This window comes from Amblyomma americanum, chromosome 1 (assembly GCF_052857255.1).
Source record: "Amblyomma americanum isolate KBUSLIRL-KWMA chromosome 1, ASM5285725v1, whole genome shotgun sequence".
NCBI lineage: Eukaryota > Metazoa > Arthropoda > Arachnida > Ixodida > Ixodidae > Amblyomma > Amblyomma americanum.
Window position 1 is genome coordinate 361,908,514 of NC_135497.1, and position 20,580 is coordinate 361,929,093.

At 45.7% G+C, this 20,580-nt stretch overlaps 1 protein-coding gene and 1 pseudogene across 1 annotated transcript in view; one reads left to right on the top strand and one right to left on the bottom strand.

Annotated features, from left to right (window-relative positions):
• LOC144121853 (carnitine O-acetyltransferase-like) overlaps positions 1-11,742 on the top strand; it is a 170,888-nt pseudogene extending 159,146 nt beyond the window's left edge.
• Positions 11,743-14,142: 2,400 nt separating this feature from the next.
• The window catches only part of LOC144100897 (uncharacterized), a 73,059-nt gene continuing 66,621 nt past the window's right edge, over positions 14,143-20,580 (bottom strand). Inside the window, exons 7-9 of the mRNA XM_077633813.1 lie at positions 19,386-19,420; positions 15,397-15,524; positions 14,143-14,251 (exon numbers count right to left, since the gene is read on the bottom strand). Of these exons, the coding sequence (XP_077489939.1) occupies positions 14,177-14,251; positions 15,397-15,524; positions 19,386-19,420 (238 nt within the window). The 3' untranslated portion in view covers positions 14,143-14,176. The remainder of the gene's footprint in view (positions 14,252-15,396; positions 15,525-19,385; positions 19,421-20,580) is intronic.

Here is a 20,580-nt window from a genome sequence, read left to right on the forward strand (position 1 = left end):
AAAAAAAACTGAAATTGTTGTTCCCAGAATACCACAAAATGATGAATTAAGATATTTACTTAAAACCACTGCATTACATATCCTGACTTCGAAATTACTACCAGACTAGGACGAACCTTTATGCTAATTATTGATTTATGGAGGTTTAACGTCCCAATGCGAGTCAGGTTACGGGAACACTGTAGTGAAGGGTTCCGGAAATTTCGATCACCTGGGGTTCTTTAACGTGCACTGACATAGTACAGCACACGGGCTTCTATAAATTCGCCTCCATCAAAATTCGACCGCCATGATTGGTATCGAACCCGCATTTTTCGGGTCAGCAGCCGAGCGCCATAGGCACGGAGCCAACGCGTCGGCCCTTTATGCTGATTCAGTTTCTGTGCGAATCATAACAGAGTGGTACCAAGTGTGCTGTAGCAATGATTCGTTTTTTCAAAGCTGTCAATCCTCCTGCTAACGCACCCTGGGCAAAGCGGGGTATATCTGAATGAAGAATAGAGAATATGCTATATTTTAACGTAAGCATTGCTATGAAATGGTGCCATGTAGGGTGATCTTTCTTCCAGTAAACAGTCTCACAAGACCGAGCGCAATTGCCCTAGTTTTTTTTTATGTACCGCGAATAAGCTTAAGTCACATGAATGGGCTACCAAAAGAGCGCCAAAGAAGGATCATTCTTCTTTCCGCGAGCAGATCCTGCTGTCGTGCACAACCAACCGCTCAGTCTGTCTTGTCGCGTCGTCTCTTCGCCTTTCTCTTCAGTTCTCATTGCACCATGGCAGAATTGCAAATAAACGTTACTGGGGAGAAAACAACGCAAGAAACGAAGTACAGAAGCAGACGCCGCGCATGTTTTCTCCGTGCCGTGAGCGATGCGACATTAGTCCTCGGGCAGCCAGTGCAGCCCTCTACGCTTTTCATCGCTCCAGCGACCACCTCGCCCCATTGCTCCGCGGCGCGGATGGCACACTTTCCAGTTCTAGAACGCTATCCCAAAACTGCGTGCCTTCACACTCGTAGCGTGCTCACTTTTGAGAGGGCTCCATCACAACATGAAATATGCCATAGGGCCTCAATCATTTTGAGCTGCTGTTCTTTGACGCTTCCGGCAGTGGGCACGCAATAAAGCATTCACAGAAATGTGGACTAGTTGCTGTCACGCTCTGCTCATCTCAACAACAGACAGCCATTGTGCAGTTTAACCTTAAAACATTTACCACGATGAAAGTGGTTCTTGTCAGTTTTGTCGGGATCATTCGATGATTCGAACTTGGGATAATTGGAACTCTTTTTCTGGTTCCTTGAAGTTCGAATTGATGAGCTTTGACTGTCTATCCACTCCGTGTCTGTCCCGTGAAATTGGCACATAACTCGGCTAGCCTAGCAAGGATCTCGAAGTTTCTTCGACACAGGGCAATGCTGGGCTCGTGTGGATTTTTCCTCCTTTCTGTCGCATACATGTGACATTGTTCTCACATTGTGCGCTGAATATTTTTGACACTATTGTTGGCTATGAGGATTACGGCCGTGCAGCTCGTTCCCGCACATGGGCTTCTAGCATGTAGTCTTCATTGCAACCTAGCATCATGCCCGGGGACTTCAAATCTATCCGACAAAGTGCCATAGCCACAATGCGCATTGTAACTGCCGTGTCGATCTTATTCTTGCGAGTCCTGTGTTAGTTGTAAATGGGCACAGCTGCATGGCGTTGCTGCGTTTGTTCTTTCCCGTTTGCTTTAGTTGTGCTACACGGTGACCCTTGCGCTCTGCCAATTGTTTAAAAAATGAAGCTCTACACATTGTGCAGGGTTAGTGCAGACTTTCTGCGCTCCATAGGCAGAACTGTCGACGATGCTTCAACCAGCACAGGGGCTGATCAAAGCTGTCCTGGCTCACAAGAATAAGGAGGTGACTGAATCTAATCAAGTGATGTTGAGCGATTCTAGCACAAGTCTGCAAGAAAGCGGGACTGAACTGGCTGACATAGATGAAAAGCAGAGAGGTTTTGATGTGGAATAGCTATAATAAAGTTTTCTAAGCTTTGTAAAAAAAAATGAGGAGCCACACATGAACACATTTAATGTACTGTGCTCAAAAGTATGGGCAGTGTATTTATGGGTTGTTAAAATTAACATTGGATGACATATTTCGCAAAGGAGTCTCTTAATTATACAGCGTAAAACTTAGAATTGAAGACCTCTCAGGTGCGACAATGTGTCAATAATTACAATTTTAATGGTGTAGCGCATCTTTACATTCCACCCAAACTTTTCTAGTGCTGTTTGCCAAACTAAAAGGTCTTGAAACTAAAAGCTACATACTCCAAGTGCTTTTAAACCAATCTTTTAATGCTACAAAGTGCTTCGGATTTGAAATTTTAGTTCTTCTGACTGTTATAAATCGACGTTCCTCGGCACCAAATTGAAAATTTTAATGCTGCAAAAATTGCTCCAAAATGCACTTTATCCACAGCATCACTGAAAGTGAGTTGTGAACAAATACGTGGGGTAGGGCTAAGAGTTCTTGCCATGAATGGTATGCATTAAAAATGCTCAGGGTAGCTTCGCAAGGAGCTGCTGATGATGAAAGCAGACGTACTGATGCTAAGGAAAAATCAGTGACGTGTGGCTGGTTTGCTGGCATCACATAACGACCAAAGTATGATAAGAAACCTTAGGCAGCTTTTGTCTTTCTGTACTTGTTTGCAAAGTAGCAGCACTAATCTTAAGATTTTAGAGTGAAACATATTGGTTTAACTTGTGTGAAACTGGCACTTTTAGTTTTAGTTGCTTTGAAGCTTGAGAACGATTGTCATCTTTCCTTCTTAGGGCTAGCTTATTTGAACAGCGCTTTTGATGCTGCAAGCAGTTCTATTAAGCTAAACACATTTATGAGATTCTTTTCATATAGGTGTACTTGATGTATGTAAGGACTGTCAAAGCAAAGCTGTGTATGCAGGGTTTGACATCGGAGTGAATATATTACACGGCCAAGGAACATATGCATAGACGTCCAACTGTTGTCCATGAGTTCTTTTGTTGTCCATGAGTTGTCCATGAGTTCAGTAAAATCCGATAGTGCGGCTGTACATAATGCACACGCGTCAGACTCCTGCTATATATTTAATGCCCGTGTTTACCGTGTCATTTTTCAACATGCACAAGGAATAATGTGCATAGCTGCAGCTATGTTCTTAAAAAATATCGGAAAAATTAAGTGGGGCCGGACAGCATTCCTAATTGCGCTTATAGCGAGGTGTGCCAAACAGGCATTCAAATTTGTGACTTACATGTTCAAGCTATTTGTGTCTACAAGTTGAATACTAGGTCACTGGTGCAATGCATGCATTGATCTATTTATCAGTAAGCTGGCCCTTTATCACTTCGTAATTACAAGCCTGTTGCTATTAACAGTACAATTATCAAGCAGTGGCATGTCATTGCAAGCTAATGAAGAAGTTTTTGCTGGAACATAATGTGCTGTCAATTAATCAACATGTTTTTAGACAATAACCTACCATGGTGGCTCAGTGGTTAGGTGCTCGGCTACTAATCCAGAGTACCCGCGGGTTCGAACCTGACCGCGGCGGCCGCGTTTCGATGGAGGTGAAACGCTAAGGCGCCCATGTGCTGTGCGGTGTCTGTGCACGTTAAAGGTCCCCTGGTGGTCAAAATTATTCCGGAGCCCTCCACTATGGCACCTCTTTCCTCCTTTCTTCTCTTAGTGCCTCCTTTATCTCTTCCCTTACCTGGTTCAGGTGTCCACCGATTTGCGAGACAGATACTGTGCCATTTTTTATACAAAGTATCTCTAGCTGCCGTGGCAGCTTAATGATTATGGTGCTCGGCTGCATACCCAAAAGACGCTGGTTCAATCTCTGCTGCGGCGGTCTCATTTCGATGGCGGCGGAATGCTAGAGGCCCGTGTACTGTGCGATATCAGTGCATGATAAAGAATACCAGGTGGTCGAAATTAACCAGAGCCCTCCACTGTGGCATCACTCATAGCCTTAATCGCTTTGGGATGTTAAACCCGATAACACCAAACCAAGTAAAGTATCTCTACTTCTATACAGCAGTTGTCAGCAGTGTTTGATATGTTGAACAAGGTCTTGTATGTGCATTTCTATAAAGCTTTCGATCAAGTTCCTGATACAAAGTTGTTGCTTAAGTTAGTCAATAGGCCTTCCAGTGCTTATCACTCAGTGCATTGATCCTTGTCGCTAGGATAGGCAACAGTCTTTTGAAGTGGCCCACGGTTCAGGTGTTCTTAGTGTCACTACAGGAGGACTATTAGGAAGCAGTTTGTGACCTGTTATTTTTAATTGATAAAAATTATGTATTTGATCTGATTGCAGATGGTGCGTCTATTAGTTTGCATGACGAATTTTTAAATCATTACCTTGCTAAAGTGATCACTCTTGGTTCCAGCAAGTCATTGTGGCAATAGATGCATGGTGCTGAATAGGAAAAACTTCTTATACGCATGACAAAGCAAATGAAACAGTGATACTTCATGTATGTCACAAAGAGCATTTCTGAAGTTCAAAAATAGTGCAGATATCTTGGCTCCACCCTTAACATAGTAAGCTGTTCTAGTCTGACAATATTGAATACTTAGCACTTAGACCTTTCCATTAAGGGCTACCTGGTCATCACTATATTGGTCAAAGAGCTGTTGCGTGGGCCTGGCACTACAGTTGAGTCAGGTTATAACGAACAGCACGATTCGCCGGAATTTGTTTGATGTATGTAATAGTTCATAATACCCAAACCCACTTATAACGAATTTCATTACGAAGTTCACCATACATGAGATTGTGAACAGCCGAGCGAAAATGCCGTCTGGCGGATGTAACAGCGTTCGGTCGCACTCGTGCTTTCTCTAAATGGCAGACTTTTTTTTTGTAACTACTGAGCGTCCTCCTGGCAATTTAAAGCACAATGCAACATCTGATTTCTTCGCTCCACGCTCGACGTGCTGAATAACTTTCACTCTGTCAGGAAGCGGCAGGGCTTGCCGCTTCCTCATCATCTTGACCACATGACACTCGCTGGGCGAGTGCGGGAAACAGGAGACACAAAATCGGCAACAGCGTATGAACGGCTAGAGTCAGGGGAGCCCCTTTAATGCTAGAGCTAGAGCTTGCTATGTAAGAAAGCATGGAAGATAAAAAAATAAATCAAACTGGTGTGAAAGCTAAGAATTTTTCAGTGACACGCTGTGCAGCTACTGGCCCCGCAGCGTCCTTGCGCGCTTGTAAGTTCCTGGTCGAGCCATTTCAGCCAGCACGCTTGGCGGAACTGCCGCGGCAGCTACTTGGCTCTGTCAAGATTACAGACGTGCACACCGCTGTTTAAAGGAATGGGCCAAAGAGGAGCGCTTTAAAGCAGGAGCGTGTGGTGCCGGAGACGTCGAGTTGCTTTTGTAAGCAATTTTTTCCTTCTCCCCTGTTGCCCGACAGGATCCAATGGCAGTTCTGACTCTCCCAATAACCCCTGGAGAACTTAAAGCCTTCTGGCTCTTCCTTCCCCTCCTAAGCTACGTCTCACAGAAGAGGCCCACATTGAAGTTCTGTGCAGCGCGTTGCGAAGCTACGAGTAGCAAACACTCATTGATACAGAGGCGAGGAAGATATACAATTGTTAACCCCAGCTTCTGGGAGAAGCCCGAATGGGGACGACGGCGACGCCATTGCGATGGGTTGCACAAGTACCAGGCACTCCCTTGATGGCCTAGCCTTGGGGAAAGGAAAGTCGTCGCATTCTGCGAAATGCTTCTCATCGCGGTTTTTTTTTTTCTGGACACTGACAGTGCATGCAGAGCTTCCGCTTGTCCTGCGCCTGCGGTTGTGGGTGGGGTGAAATGTGCTAGTGCCTTCATTGGGGCAGAATGTGAATAACACCTAACAAGCGCTTCGGGAAACCAAAATTCACTTGTATATTCAAGCTTCCACGGGAGGAAGCCCAGAACGCCTGGATTAAAGTGATACTTCAAGCAACCTTCGCTTTACCACTGCAATCTATGGCAAGATGTTCGAAATGTTTTCAAATAATGGCTACTTTTGAAAAATACAAGGAGCTGAAGCATTGAATTATAGAAAAGTCGTTAAACCAGGAAGTTTGTTAGAATAGTAAGAAGCAAATACAGTCTCTTAAAGGGCACTGAAGCACGTTATTGTGAAATTCGGGCTTGCTGTGGCGTTCTAAAGTTTTTCATGCTTCGTACTCGAATATTGAACTAAAATTAGGCCGATTCGGTTTTTAGCAGAAATATGAAGCCGGTACCGCGGGGCATACAGCGAGTCGTGCCGCTACCTGTGATTGGTCAAGAGGTTGAGATAGCACATTGAGGACCCGAGAAGCTGCTGCTATAGATCCGGCACTGCGTTGAGTCCAGATCGCAGCTTTCTGCGGTGTTGTAAAGCGATTTGGCGACTATTTTTCCACCGACCTTCAAAGAAAATCGTACCTCAATTTGTTTATTTCAGGTATAACCTGAAACCAAGGAAGAGTAAACCAAACCAATTCTATGCCTAGCCTCAGCATACGCCAGCGGAAAAGACTCGTATGCATTACATGCGTAAAATGTGTCAGTGAAACCTGAGTTCGTATTCTCGGAATGGAAGCGGTGCGAAAAATACTCAGGCCGATTACCACCATCAGATCTCTCCTGCCTCGCCCGAAGGATAGTCATCCCAAAAAAAAGGCCCAAGACATCGTGTACAAAATTCCTTGGCTACTCTGAGTGCCTGATGTTTTATGTTGGGAATAAAAAATATTTCACTGAATGAGTGGGGCAGCACAAAGTTGATGTCAAAGTGAGCCAAGCTCAGTGGCCGAGCACTACGAGGAGTGTGACCATAGGGTAGACTTTGATGGAACTACTGTGCTGTAGGCCAAGACAAGTCCGTGCACAATGCTGCTGCTTTAGTCATGGCATGTTCAGCAGATGCCGGGAAATAATGACTACTTCGGATCCCTTCCTTCTTCCTAGATCCACAGTTTAGAAGCCAACCTGCAACTAGTCCGCAGCCACACCTTGATAAAGAAACTGAGCAAGATTTCTAAACGTCGTATTTTCTTAGAACTTGGTTGGCGTCCATTTCAAAATGTTGCATACAAAACCAGACAGACATCTGTCTGTCAAATATTTTGCTTTTAATCTCGTAACCACGATTAGTGTGAAGGCAGCAATGGGTGGAAAAACAAGATGCCGCATATGAAAGCATCTATGCTTGCTTGCTTGTTTGGGCGCATCGAACCAAACTTTACTCAGCATGCCCCAGGAGGTCTGGCCGCGTATCTTGAGGAGAGCGACAGATGCCTGAGCCTCTATAAAGCTTCTGCAGCGGTGTGAGCATGTCAGGCGCGTGACGTACGGGAAAGCGTCTCGCAGAGCCACCACGATCTCCGACACAACAGTGGGCTCTCCTCAATAGCCTGTCCGCCCGCGAATAATCATGCTGATGATTGGTTGCGTGACGATTAACACAGTTGCCTGTAGTGTCTCCTTTCGTGAAAAAAGCAGGCACAGATGCAGCGACGTGCAGAAGCTGTTTGTATGTACCATCGGGGGTCACTGTCCGTGGACCGATTGCTGTAAACACTTCACGCAATGCTCCACACGCAAAAGGGCGAACTGTCGCAAAGGAATAGAATTAGAATCTGGAATTAAAGCTATTACCTCGTGTTTATTCTGTTAGCAGGAGTGCTTCGGCACTGGTTACACACATTTGATACGCGAAAAAAATTGAAGAAACCGTGTCGTGGTTTAGCCGTGCCTTTTTGACTGAAAGCACAAGAGATCACTTTAAAGACAAGCTCTGCGTGAAGCTGCTCTGACAAAAGTGCTTCGAGCTAAGTATGCTTGCCTTGGTCGGCTTGAAATTCTGCCTCATTAGAGCTTCGACCCTCGATTGTACAAGCTGTGGATCTTTTGAGAAACAGTGGAACACGACATAGTCACGGCAGTAGTTATATGTGCACCATAACGCAGAGCAGTACTTACCTTGTGTTGAAGCTGCTGATCAAAATCAGCTGACACATTTTGTATATCTGCAACACATGTAACACGAACAGCGCATGCAGCTTTAGAAACACCCACTAAAAGCTTGCTCGGGTGGACCGAAGTATCCCTGACTCCTCAACAGGACGTCACATTGGCTGAAATGGCCGAGGTTTTCCTCTCCGTTGTTCTCCTCACCTGCGCTCGTGCAGGAGATTTGGACACCGTGCTTTCCTTTGGTGATTATTCCAGTGTCTTAGCCAAAATCAAAATGTAATATCACAGACATGATCAACGAGTGTACTTCAGAACCCTAGAAGGTTAGCAGATTTGAAAACTGCATCGGCATGTATCTTTTTAAGAGGTAGGTCCCTTGCAGAGTTACAAATGCTATTTAAAGAAAATTTAACTTCCTTCTAGGTTAGTGAACCTTGCTCTATTGAGGTTGACGTTGTGCGAGAGGCCTCCCACCTCGACGAGCCTACAGGGAACACCGTCACTGCATCGCTTTCGCATCTGCCCCTTCGCCCAGGCGCAATCTCATCAAAGAGCAGGCCACTTTGGCCAGACTCCCATATGCAGCAAATAGGAGCGGTTTGTCTGTATCCACGAGCAGCATGGTACGGTAATTTGTGTGCTGGAGGGACTGTACGACCACTCTCCCAGTTTCAAGTGCAATACATTTACGCAGTAAATAGGGAATGTCTGCGTGGCGGTTGAGACCACAGTGTGAGCATGCTTTAATTTAAAAAAGGTAGGACACTTGCCATGGACATTGTAGGGGCCAGCGTGCCACAACTTGTGTTTCCTGAAGGCCCATTTTATCTTTCTACGCCAAGAAGCTCAAGCTCTGCATAACAAGGCAGTTGTTTTTTTGTAAATAGTTCCTTCAGTGTTGTATATCTCTAATTCCAAACTTGCTGTGTTGTAACTATGTTGCCTGCAGCAGCGCTAGTATCATTGTCTCGAAAGGGGAATTAATCATTTTAAACATAATATAGATTAGAATAAATATACATGCCCTCAATAAGATTGTTCATATGCAGCTGAAGCTAATCACGTGTTTCATGTTTTATTAATGCTGCTCTCCATAAAAGTTATGAGTAGAAAATATAAGGAAGGAAAGATTTCAAAACATTCAGCAGTTTATTAAAGTTATGTGTAAAGAAAAATGTTTACAAGAAAGGCAAAGCGGAAGCCATAGAGCTGATAACGTCGATCCCTACGCAAATTTTGCAAAACTGCTCCTTTGTGGCTAGTGCCTCAAAATAAATGCCGCGTCATGTACCCGCTCTGAATTCTATCGTTCTAACTAAACAAGAAGTGTGGAGAAGTCAGTGGAAGCATACTGTTGCTAGGTGATCTGAGTAGCGACATCACAGGGGGAGAACTAAGGCCTTGTAAAACTCTCTCGAGGGTGTTGGCTCTGCCCGGTTCGTGCTCTTTCCTAAAGCGCAATGGGCCCGAATCTGCTTACACATAGTTGATCATTTTGGGGGCAGGTGCTGAATAGGAGGGCTGCAATGCAATTTGGGGCGAAGGCACGCTTGGGTGTGCATCAACGGCGCGCACTCAGAGTTTGATATATCCAAAGTGAAATTCACTGTAGAAAGTATATATCCCATGAATACTGATGACACAGCTTCGAGTGATGTAAACCATAATTCGTTCTACCCGGGTTCATTATAACCGGACTCTAGCATGCCCAGAGTTGAGTTTTGACAACCCCTCACCCAATGGAAATTTCAAACCACCAGGCTTCAAGCTTATATCTATGGGTTGGAGTTTTCACTGTTTATTTTTAAAAAAAACAGAGTCAACTCTTTTGGTGTGGAGGAATTTTTTCACTGACATGTGTGGCACCGTTGTGCAGACCAAAATTATCTTGCAATAATTGCAATATTGCATACAATGATTCCATATTCCAAACAATGATTGCAATATAGAGTGCTCTCGCCATAAGAAAAAACAACAGTGCTGAAGTTGAATGATCGATTCATTGGACAAAAATGTGAAAGTAAATTTTTAAACACCAGATTGTGAAAAAATAAAAATAAAAATGAGCAAAAGTAATGAAATTAACACAGAGAAAAGCATACACGCACACACAGAACTGCCTTGCTTAGGCTTATGGAACCAGGCCTGTCTTCCCTTGTCTCCCTTATTCTGAATGAATACCTGACTGTGATAAACGGAAGTGTATTTCTTTCTTGCCACACATTCCTCCCTCCAACACGGAATGAACTCTGAATAGAGCAAGCACTTCTCAAGAAAGTACGATTGGGTAGTAAGGAAAAGTGACTAACAGAAATCCAGGGGCCACAGGGCATGCGATAGTAGTCCATATTAGTCCACACTATCATGGCAGCAATGAAAGCGCCGCTGAACCAGCACTAAGGCCAGAGCAATACCCTTTTTGGAGATGCTTATGCATTATTTCAGCTAATCTATGGCTTGTTAGCGTTCCAGCCTTTTCCCTTTCATGTCCTGAAAAGGCCTCTGTGAACAGTAACATTTAATGACGCAATGACAGCCCGCGAGCCGAAGGCACTATGCTAGTTTAGGCGAAAACATGACAAGATGGTTGAGCCTCTCGGTCTGTACCCTGCGTGTGTCTGAAGTAGTGGAGCAATGCCTCAAAACATACAACTGCGCTACTTACTCTAACAATGCTGTTGTGTCGGCACACTCCTGTCTCCCAGATCGATTATCTTGTGACTGTCGTGAACACACACTCGGTAGCCAGCAAGCTGTAATGTACATCTGAAAGGTACTTTTCTTGGCATAAACTAAATTTAAAAAAAATGAATGTTGGATTTCTCTTTTTTTTTTCAGTTTCATTAAACTCAAAACTCCAGCTCCCTTATCTGTAACTCCTGTGCAATACAAATTTGAACGTGCTGCAGTAGTATGGGACCCTTGCACCAAAAAAATATTTTGGCCAACTTCATCACGCTTAGCATAAGACAGTTGGATGCATTTATAGAAAGTGTGGGATACTCAGTTCTCTCCTTTCTGCTGCATTATTTTCCCTTGCATGCATACTAATGTATGGCAATTTCCTCATGTCCCGAATGGAAGTGAAAGTATGCAGCAGAAAGCCCATTAAAATACTGAAAGTACACAAAAGCCTCACTTTTCTTGGCAACCACCTTTCAAGGAAGACCAAAATACGTTTTTCACATCCAGCCTATTTTCACATAGAGAAACCTATTTTTCACCGCCTCCAGTATTTGCTAGAACAAATGTCCATATGTATAGTTTTTGGGAGAACTAGAGCATTGTGGAACTGTCTTGCCTGAATTTCGCCAGTGGATTGAATCTCTTGCTTTTCAATTCATGGTCAGTTTTTTTCTGGTGGTGCAGTTGCTGTATTTATTTTTATTGTGGTCGAAGCCCCTCCTGCTGGGACCATGACACTGCCTACAGTATGCTTAAAATATTTGAATGCAACGACTGTTTTTCTTTAGGCACTTTGATGTTAGAATCACCTAATCTGAACTGTCTTGGTTATGCAGGTGGCAACACAATGTGATGCAGTTATGCTTTATGGCCCACTTGTGAAGGATGGCTATGGTTGCTGCTACAACCCTCTAGCTCAGAGTCACTTTTGACTCGTATTCGTTCAACAGCAGTGCTGCTACGTCGACCGCAAAATTCAGAGATGCTTTAGAGAAGAACTTGAAACAAATGCACGATTGTCTCACGCTTTCAAAGATATTAAAGTTATAAGCAGCAACGCTGTAATGGGAATGGTGTTTAGGGTTTTGATTGCCTTCTTACTATATATTTAAACAAAGATTTAATGTTTGTTATCAATAGCTTGTGAAAGAGCAAGTCGTCTCCGATCCTGCAAAATGAAATTTGGGTCATGTGCTTCCGACAACTTGTTAAGGAACAATGTTACCGTTATTTTGGTTTTGCAGTTTGTTAGTTATGGAAGTTTAAACCATAATGTTGCTCATGTTGAAGTTCCTGAGCTGATAGTTCACTTATGTAATCTCCCGAGTGGAAAATTCCTGCATGCTTTATTTTGTCTCATGAGCAGGGAATAGAAGCTTACATTATTCACTGCCTGTCGTGCAAGTTGCATTGAGGAATTACAACTAAATAAATGTGGCCATATTGTTTTTAAACTTGCTGAATAAAAAATTCAAACGTTTTGCCACCTGTTCTTTATGACTAGCTCTTCCTACTTCAGAAGATGGCATATGCCATCATAGGGGTAGCTGTAGTGCTATGTTATTTCTGTGCTAAGAGGGTGCCGTGGTGCTCTCCTTTCCATGCAAAAATATTTGCCTTGCAGGAAAAACATTTTCCTCAAATCATCCGCAATGAACAAAGGAACCTCGGTAATATTTTTACAGCTTGCATATTGCCACATTTCATAGCAATTTACAGAGAAGATTTTGCTCAGATGTACAGTCATAGACAAACGTTTGCGGGATGCCAATTCGCGAAAAAAATTTATTCCTTCGATTTCAGGCGCAGCAGATAACTGAAATGCATATGAACATGAAGAGATGTACAAATTCCATCTGCTGCAAAAATACGATCTGCCTGCCTAGTACGACAGCACAGAAATAATTTTTCTTCCGAAAATCCCCATCCCGCAAACTTTTGTCCATGACTCTACATGCCTATAAGAAATTTAGTGAGACATTGTCCCCAATTGGTGCACCTCCTGTCTCTGTGTGGAGGAATGTTCATTGCAGCAATGGGTCGCTTAACATGCCTCAGCAGAGGTAAGTGCATGAAACCATTTTTCCATGCTGGCTGGTGGCTGCGCGCAATGAAATTTAACCATTGCACACACTGCAGCTGAAGCAACGGGGTTTGTGGGAGACTATGCTCTTATGGTTATTTTCCAACCGCTACAGACGATGACAAAGTGACGGGACGTGCTTTAGCGCACGTCCTGTTCTTTTGTCCTCTTCTGCAGCTCTTTTTTATGCTGCTAGAAAGCCGGCCAGCCCAACTTTCCACCCCGACTCTTTGCATAATTTTTTATTGCATTCAAAAGTGAAAGCGAGAAGGTTTTGCCACTAGAGCTTGGAAACTTTTTCCAGAAATCCATTGGGAAATGGTCTTACAAAATAGAGAATATGCATTATCTTGTGAAAGATTGTGAAAGATCACCAAAAACGAATGTAAAAGCACGGGAAATGCATTCATGGGATTTGTTCGCAGCCACGCACCACTGCTCACTGCGATCACGTTGTCAGCAATTCACTGGCCACATGCCACGGTTCAATGTCTGTGGTGTGTAATAAGCAGCTGGTAGTGTACAGGCAGCGCTTGGTGATCGAGGACGCGGTTCGTGCATTTGGATCATCCGCATGGGCACGAAGAGTGTTCACCATTACCAAGATTCTTTACATAGTACAGAATGAACTCTGGCCAGGCAATTCTACCTATTCATATCATCCCTTAATCACATCAGCTGGGGTCGCATCATCGAAATTCTACTGTATACTTTGCGCTTGTGATGTATGCAAAGAATATCAGCGGGGTAGCGGCCAAAGAAGCTGTTGTGTTGGCTACCATAAGAAGCAGTGCATTCTATGAAATATGGTGGCAGGTTGTCAGTTAACTGAATCGTAAGCTTTTGCTCATTCACTGCGGCCGCCAGGTTTCCAGTGAGCCTCAGGAACACTGCCATCACTACGTTGTAAAGGCAGAGTGATGTAATTATGTGGCAGGCAGTGTTTAGTTCTCGGAGTATTGAGTTCAAATTCTTAGCCCTCTCACTCTTCCTCTCCCCCTCATTTCACTCCCAAACCTGACCAGACTCTTTTAGAAAAGTTTTTTTTTCACCGGACATTGCCTTGCCTCTCCTGGACAATTGTGTGCTTTTTACAGCATCAACTATTGTAGCTCAGGCAGATTTCATTTTCCCCGCCTGTATTCTCTCTTCATTCGCATGAAGTAACATATATAGCAAGGCCACATGATCGTGCCTATTGCCTTTGATGTCATGCGACCCGTTAATAACCTTGCACAACACGATTGCCTTAAATAGAGGTGCTGAAATTGGCGTCTCATTACGCAAATGCACCACCAGTCTTTTTCATGTACACCTGCAAGCAACGCAAATTGCCAGCCATAATTGTTGCAGAAAAAAAAACGCGCTGCCCAAAAAAAAAGTTTATTCGCAACATAGCTCTTAGTCTCGTGGCACGGAGTGATCATGGTTAGCATGCCTTCGGGATGCGGACCTCTCGGAGCTCCTCCAGATTCTCTGCAGGAGCAAACAGCAGAAAAGGAAAGCATGAATCGACCACATCAATGAAGCCGACGCGACTTCTGACGAGCAGTTGCGAGACTTTGCTGTCGTGTGTAGATACTGAGCGAGCAACATATTTTGCTGCAGAGAAAGCACGATGAATAACTAGTGCAGTCGCTAAAGTCGGGGGTTCAGCTCCCGCACGTTAGCCCTAAAGCCCAGAAAACTGGTTTTCCCGAGTGTCGTGAAAAGGTCTCTACCTGTATAATGGCGGTACGCCGTGACTCCACTGAAAGCCCAGGCAAATTGACATATACAGACCTCTCGCACACGCCTGAAATACAACTTCAGAAATGGTCAGTTGGAGCTTGCAAAAACAATTAGAACCATTTGAAGGCCAATTCGGATAAGCGTTTCCAATTACAACTATTTCTGGAAGTTCTGACTCGCAATTATCGATATGCGGGGGGGCTTGCGTCCCAGACTTGCCGCCTGGTGCGTGCGCCTGACATTCCTTGCAAAGCATCGCGAACCTAGCTGAAGCCGCCTCGCCTCGTCGCGTTGATGTTCACGTAGCGTGCGATTGCAGTCAAGACGACCGTACCACGAAAAAGAGCATTGAGGAGAACGCGAAGTGCCTTGGCGCCTGCGTTCCCCCACGCAGGCCCAGAATACTGCACTGGGCTTAGCCATCCACCCTCAAGGTTCGTTCTATTGTACGGCTTGTGCGCCGAATTCCATCTTACGAACACCTCTCACATGCTCCCCTGAAATGTTGAAGTACGCGCGCTTATCTACCCGTTGTGCTTGACGGTCTCTTGACACATTCGCGTTCGTTACGCGACAGCTTCACCGCTTCCGTGGGCTGCAGTTCCATACTTCTAACTCGCAGGCGATTACCTTCAATTTGAAGTCTAGGGGCCCTGAAATTTTGACGGTCATAATTAAGCTAACTAAAATTTGTTGCAGTGACGAGTGATGGAATATCGATCGTTCGTGCGCTTTTCTTATTCTGAGTACCGTTTCATGGTCTCTAACCTTTCGCGTGCGTGCGTAATAAGCATATGCACCCGGCGCGAGCCACGCCTGCCAGCGAGTGGAGAGTGATCAATCGCAAGGAGCTCTCGCAGTGGAAAAGAGAAATTAAACAGCATCCACACCCGCAGCGTGGCGGACGTCCTCCACTGCCTGGCGATCAGCTCGAGGTTGGTCAGATTAGCCAGGGAGTCCTCGCCCCGGTTCACCGCCGCCACGCGGCGCAGCTGCGGGGGCCGCTCGCCTTCGTTCCCTGCGTGCACGAGACAAATTATGTCGAACTGGAGCGCATGCTAGAAGTGAGCAGAGCTTCGTTTTATTCAGCGTGTAGTCGATAATGACTAATGAATCCAAATGTCATCTGAGTTTAATATACGCGGATGTATTATCGCGATTTAAATAAACGCAAACAACGGGGCGCCTACGCATTTCGCTGTTCGAATTTTAAAGCGAAAGCTTTATTGGCCGCAAACTCGCAATTTCGCCGTGCCGGTACTTCATCGAGGCACGTGACGTCACAACGCGCGCCTCGCCGCGAAAGGTTACGGTGTTCCGCGCGCTCGCCGCGCCATCTGGCATGACGTCACACCGCGCCGCTCGCCGCCGCCGCCGCCGTTTGGTAGGACGTGAAACCGCGTTCCTTGTCGTTGCGCTCGCCTCCGCTCGCTTCGACAGCTGCGTCGCATGCGTGATGTCACAGGATTGAAAAGGCGAGCTAGAGTGCGCCGCATCCACAGCTGTGGTGACAGTATGGACGGCGACAATTCTGATAAGCTGAAGGATGCCTGGAATCGACAGCGGAACGAGATGAAGAGGAAACGAATTGCCCAGGAAACAGACGAACAGCGCGCCGAACGATTGGCTAAACGCCGCCGTGAATATGCCGCCGCGAGACAGGCATGTTTAACGTCCGGTGTCTCTACCGCTAGAAGCAGCGACAGCAGCCGGAAGAGAGACGAGTCCTGCTTCACTGAAGACGGCCAGTGATGAGTGATGGAATGCGACCAAGAGACTTCAGCGGCGGGCCCAAGAAACCAAAGAACCACGTGCTGTTAACCTAGAGAAAAGGCGTAAGAGTGACGTGACCCCTTCAATCCTTGGATAGCCTCGGTGCTGAAATCAAACATGGACCTTCAGGTCATACTGGACGTTTATGCCTGTTCTTTATACGTTGTGTAATATGTGAACAAGGGCAAGCGGGGAGTTTCACACTTGCTTTCGCTGCATATAGCCTGGCATAGCCGAGCTAAGCCACTGCCATTTTTTCCATCGCGCTTTTACCTGCATATGGTAAGAAAAATATGTTGAGTCATTATGAAGTATCCTGGACGACCCTGGCGTCGATCTGCTGACACCTAAGTAAAAGCGTGTGCGTGATGAAAATAAATGATGATGATGCTACGTTTTATACCGCAAGGGCACCTAAGGCCAAAGAGCGCCTAACACGAGATTTTTGGTCGACTCAGGCTAAAATATGTACATATGATAAAATCAACACTAGGTGTATAGGGCCTAAGAGTAGTGGGTATGTGCATGACTATAGAGTGTGAAGAGGGTGCCTAAATATCTGGTGGAATTGCTTAAAGTGACCTATATCGCCTACAACTTGTTTCAAGAGATGTTATATATGAAAGACGAAGCCAGGTAGCCTCAGCCATAGTCGTTGCATGATCAAGAAGGGCGAGGCGTCTGGCAGCTATATGGGTAAGCTCAGCACTCTCCTAAGCGTAGAGGAGGTGCTGAGGTTAATTTGAATATAAAATCTCTGGTAAGAAACCTACGTCAGTGAAAAATTTAAAAACCCTATCGAATGAAAACATGCGGTTATCACCTAGAAATAATGAAGGGTGCATTGGTATGAAAACAAAATCCACCCACCCCACCTGTGAACCTGGGAAATTTCTGTCACCAGAATGCTGCATGGCCGACACCAAAGCATATGACCGCAATTAATGCGTATTGATAAGCGGATATGTCAACTTGGTTTGCCCTCGCAACACCGCATGTCCCTACATACAGTAGCATGCGTTTTCAGTACTTTTCTCGATTTGCTGATGTCCAGTGACGTCATTCATAACACGGCGACTGAATGTTTATGGCGGACGTTCGGCTCCTGAGTGCACGCTTGTGAAAAAAAAAAAAAAACTACGCTTCCAAGTATCGGAAGAGAACTGCCTGAAAGCAGCGGCAACAACTGCAGCGACCCGCATGATCAGTGCCGCATGCCAAAGAGGAGGCGGTGGTGCTAGCACAGAAAGCTGGGACCATCGCCTCGGCCGGACGTCGAAGCAACTACAAGAAATGTGCTTGCGGCTATGTAGTCGACCACGACCACAATTCGTAGCGCGTGCTGCGCCACCTATTTTTGGGCCGACGCCGATCACGTGGATGTCCATCCACCAAAAGCGGCAAAGGAAGCTGCCGCGCTCGTCAAGGCACCGCCTGTCTTGAAGTGCAATGTCTGCGCCTAGCTCCTGAGCGACCCTGAATGCCCCCTCATTACAAAATTCAATGGGGGGTGCCGTTTCACAATGGTTTTCTATAGACAGACCAGTCTGCAGCCCGGCAGTTACAAGCGCCACTGACACGCCACACGTTGACGTCAACGCGTCGGACCAGCGGCGGCGGTGCTAGAAGGTGTTGGGTGGCGATTACTCCGAATTCCTACCTGGAGTCGCGCGCAGCACGCCGGAGCGCGTGCAGCCGACCCCGTGACTCAGTAACTTCTTGTAGTCGTGGTGACCGTCGAGAGTGCGTGAGATAGAGCGACTGGTGGCCCGCTCTATAGGGGCGAGAAAAACACTGGAGGCGGACGTTTTCCGCCCCAGGGCGTAGACTGGACGGGCGCACATTGTTTTGTAAGCTTATTTAATCCAGTTTCTCGGGGAGTAAGGGGAGTCTCATGCAATAAACTAAGTCGAACCTTTGATCCCGAAGTCCAGGCTTTTCTCCAAGGTGCCAGCAGGCACGTCCCAACAGACCGCCATTCCCTCCTACGAGCACGGCGGTTGAGGGCAAAGAACTTCACCGAAGTCGAGCATCTGAACAGACCGTCGCCCTCTCTATGTCGATCACGGCAGGTGAGAGTCAGTCAGCGACTATCGAAGTTTAACTGTAGCCGTGTACGCTATCGCTCACTATGAAAAGGTAAGAGGAGTGCCCGATGACGGAGGCCCCGAACCCCGAGCGCGGTAACCTCAATCTGAGCCGCCCTATAATGCGCTAAGCTATTTCTGCAATGCATTTCACGTCGGCTCTCGACAACGAGATACTGGCCATTTTTTAGGAGTCAGTCTAGTTATTTCCCTCTAACCCTTTGGCACGCCAATTTGTTTCCATCGCCTTAAAGACATCACCTTAAAGGCCTTAAAGGCATTTTGTTAGTTTTCCAGCGCAATATACTACCGGTTGATTTTTTGCAGGGATATGCAATATTTCGTCCCAAGAATTATAATTCACAAACATTGCATCATAGAAATGCCGCGACTTATGAAGTAAGCATATTACGCTTGAAATTGCGAAAAAATATGTTTCTACGACTAGCAAAATATGTCTGCACAAAAATGGCGGACGACGTGCTACCCAACCCACTTTTTCGCGGAATATTTAGTGCGTCATAAATGTTTAGTACGACATAAATCAGATTACTTACGATATGAAGGATGCTAAATTCGCCTGAATCAAAGAAATCACTGCTAGGTGCAGCTCACTGTCAGAAAAAGTCTCGAGTTCGCTTTACACACAGTCGTGTACATACATAGCGTGTCAAAAGGCTAAACGTAGCGTTTTAATGCATAAACATCAGCGGCTCCAAAACGAGTTTCACGATGCCCGCATTCACCCTCACATATACAAATAAAAATGAAGGTGCTGAACTTAGCCACACTTACGCGTTTTGACTTCTTTAAAGCAATAGGCAAATGCCGCTCAGACACATGGCCACAGATGGGGAGTGAGGATGTCCTACAATCGTGACGCCATCGAGATCATCATAAAGTTTCTACAACTGCTTGAGTTGCAATACAAAAGCAGCGGAATGTTATTGCAGTCTTTAGCCACCTAGATCCGAAGAATGGCTTTGGAAGGGTTTACAAAAGAGCAGGTCGTTGCTTACCTCTGGTGCTGAGCCCTCTCTGGGCTTTGATGCCACTGAAATACAAAAAAATATAAGAAAGGTTGCGTGTTTTCTTGTTGCAACTATTAGCCGTACTAAAGCTTCTAATATTGCATCACGGGACAAAGCCGCACGAAACAAACTTCACAAAAGACAGCCTTAGACGCAGTATCGGTATACTTTATTACAGCGACCACTTATCCGGCTGACCCACTAGCACATGAAAGCAACAACTTCCTTTGTTGACAGGCGCAAGGGAAGAAAATTCACAGGGACACCTAATTCCATGTGTTGGCAATGCGAAAGCATTAGCAGCCGTTGATGCCTGTATCAGAAGTGACGTCACTTTGGCCTGGTGACGTCCTGTCTCACCAGTCAATGGGAGTGGTCTCGTCTGGTGACGTTACTTGCCTACAGTAAAAGCGAATGCTCCGATCTGCTAGCGTCACTTCCCGCCTGCCAGTGGCAATGCTTCGATCTGGTGATGTCACCTTCCTCCAGCCAATGGATGAATTCTATGAGCGACGACGAATTTTTTCCCCATGGGGTTTTAAAGCTATCGCAGAAAAAAAAACGTCTAGTAACAACGGTAATACGCAGAGTCTAAACCTGCCCACCGTGTCACCCATCATACCAGCAAAAGCCAAGAGCGAAACACTACAAGGACTGCAAAGATGGCTCAAACCATTGCGGTGCAAAGTATGAAGAATGCGCTGTGATGGGCAGAACCTGCGACTGGCTGACAAGGGAAATAGAAGTACATGTGATAGATAAACTTGAACGTGACTGTATGAGCGCAACCTCTATGCTGTTGTCCCAAAGATTGTCTTGAAGCATAATGTTGAAACTCGCCAGTCGTCTCACAGCAGCACATTACGCTTTGCTAAGTACTCTAATGTGGAAAACTACAACAAGCGTACGCAGTTGCTCAGGTGTGCACTGAACCGGCCTAAAACCGACAGCTTTTCTGCAGATACGGAAAGCCGCGTCAAAACCCTAAGCTTTTCCGACACCCGTTTGAACCCTAAAAATAATGCAGCCGTTGAGACGCGCATGTGTAAGTGAAACTACGCTTGCGTTATTTATCGCGGGATATGCTTCGTAACTCACTACACACTTGATCAATACGCATCGCAATATCGAGAGACTCAAATGGAACTCCGTGGTCGTCAGGCTGACACAGCCTGGTGACATC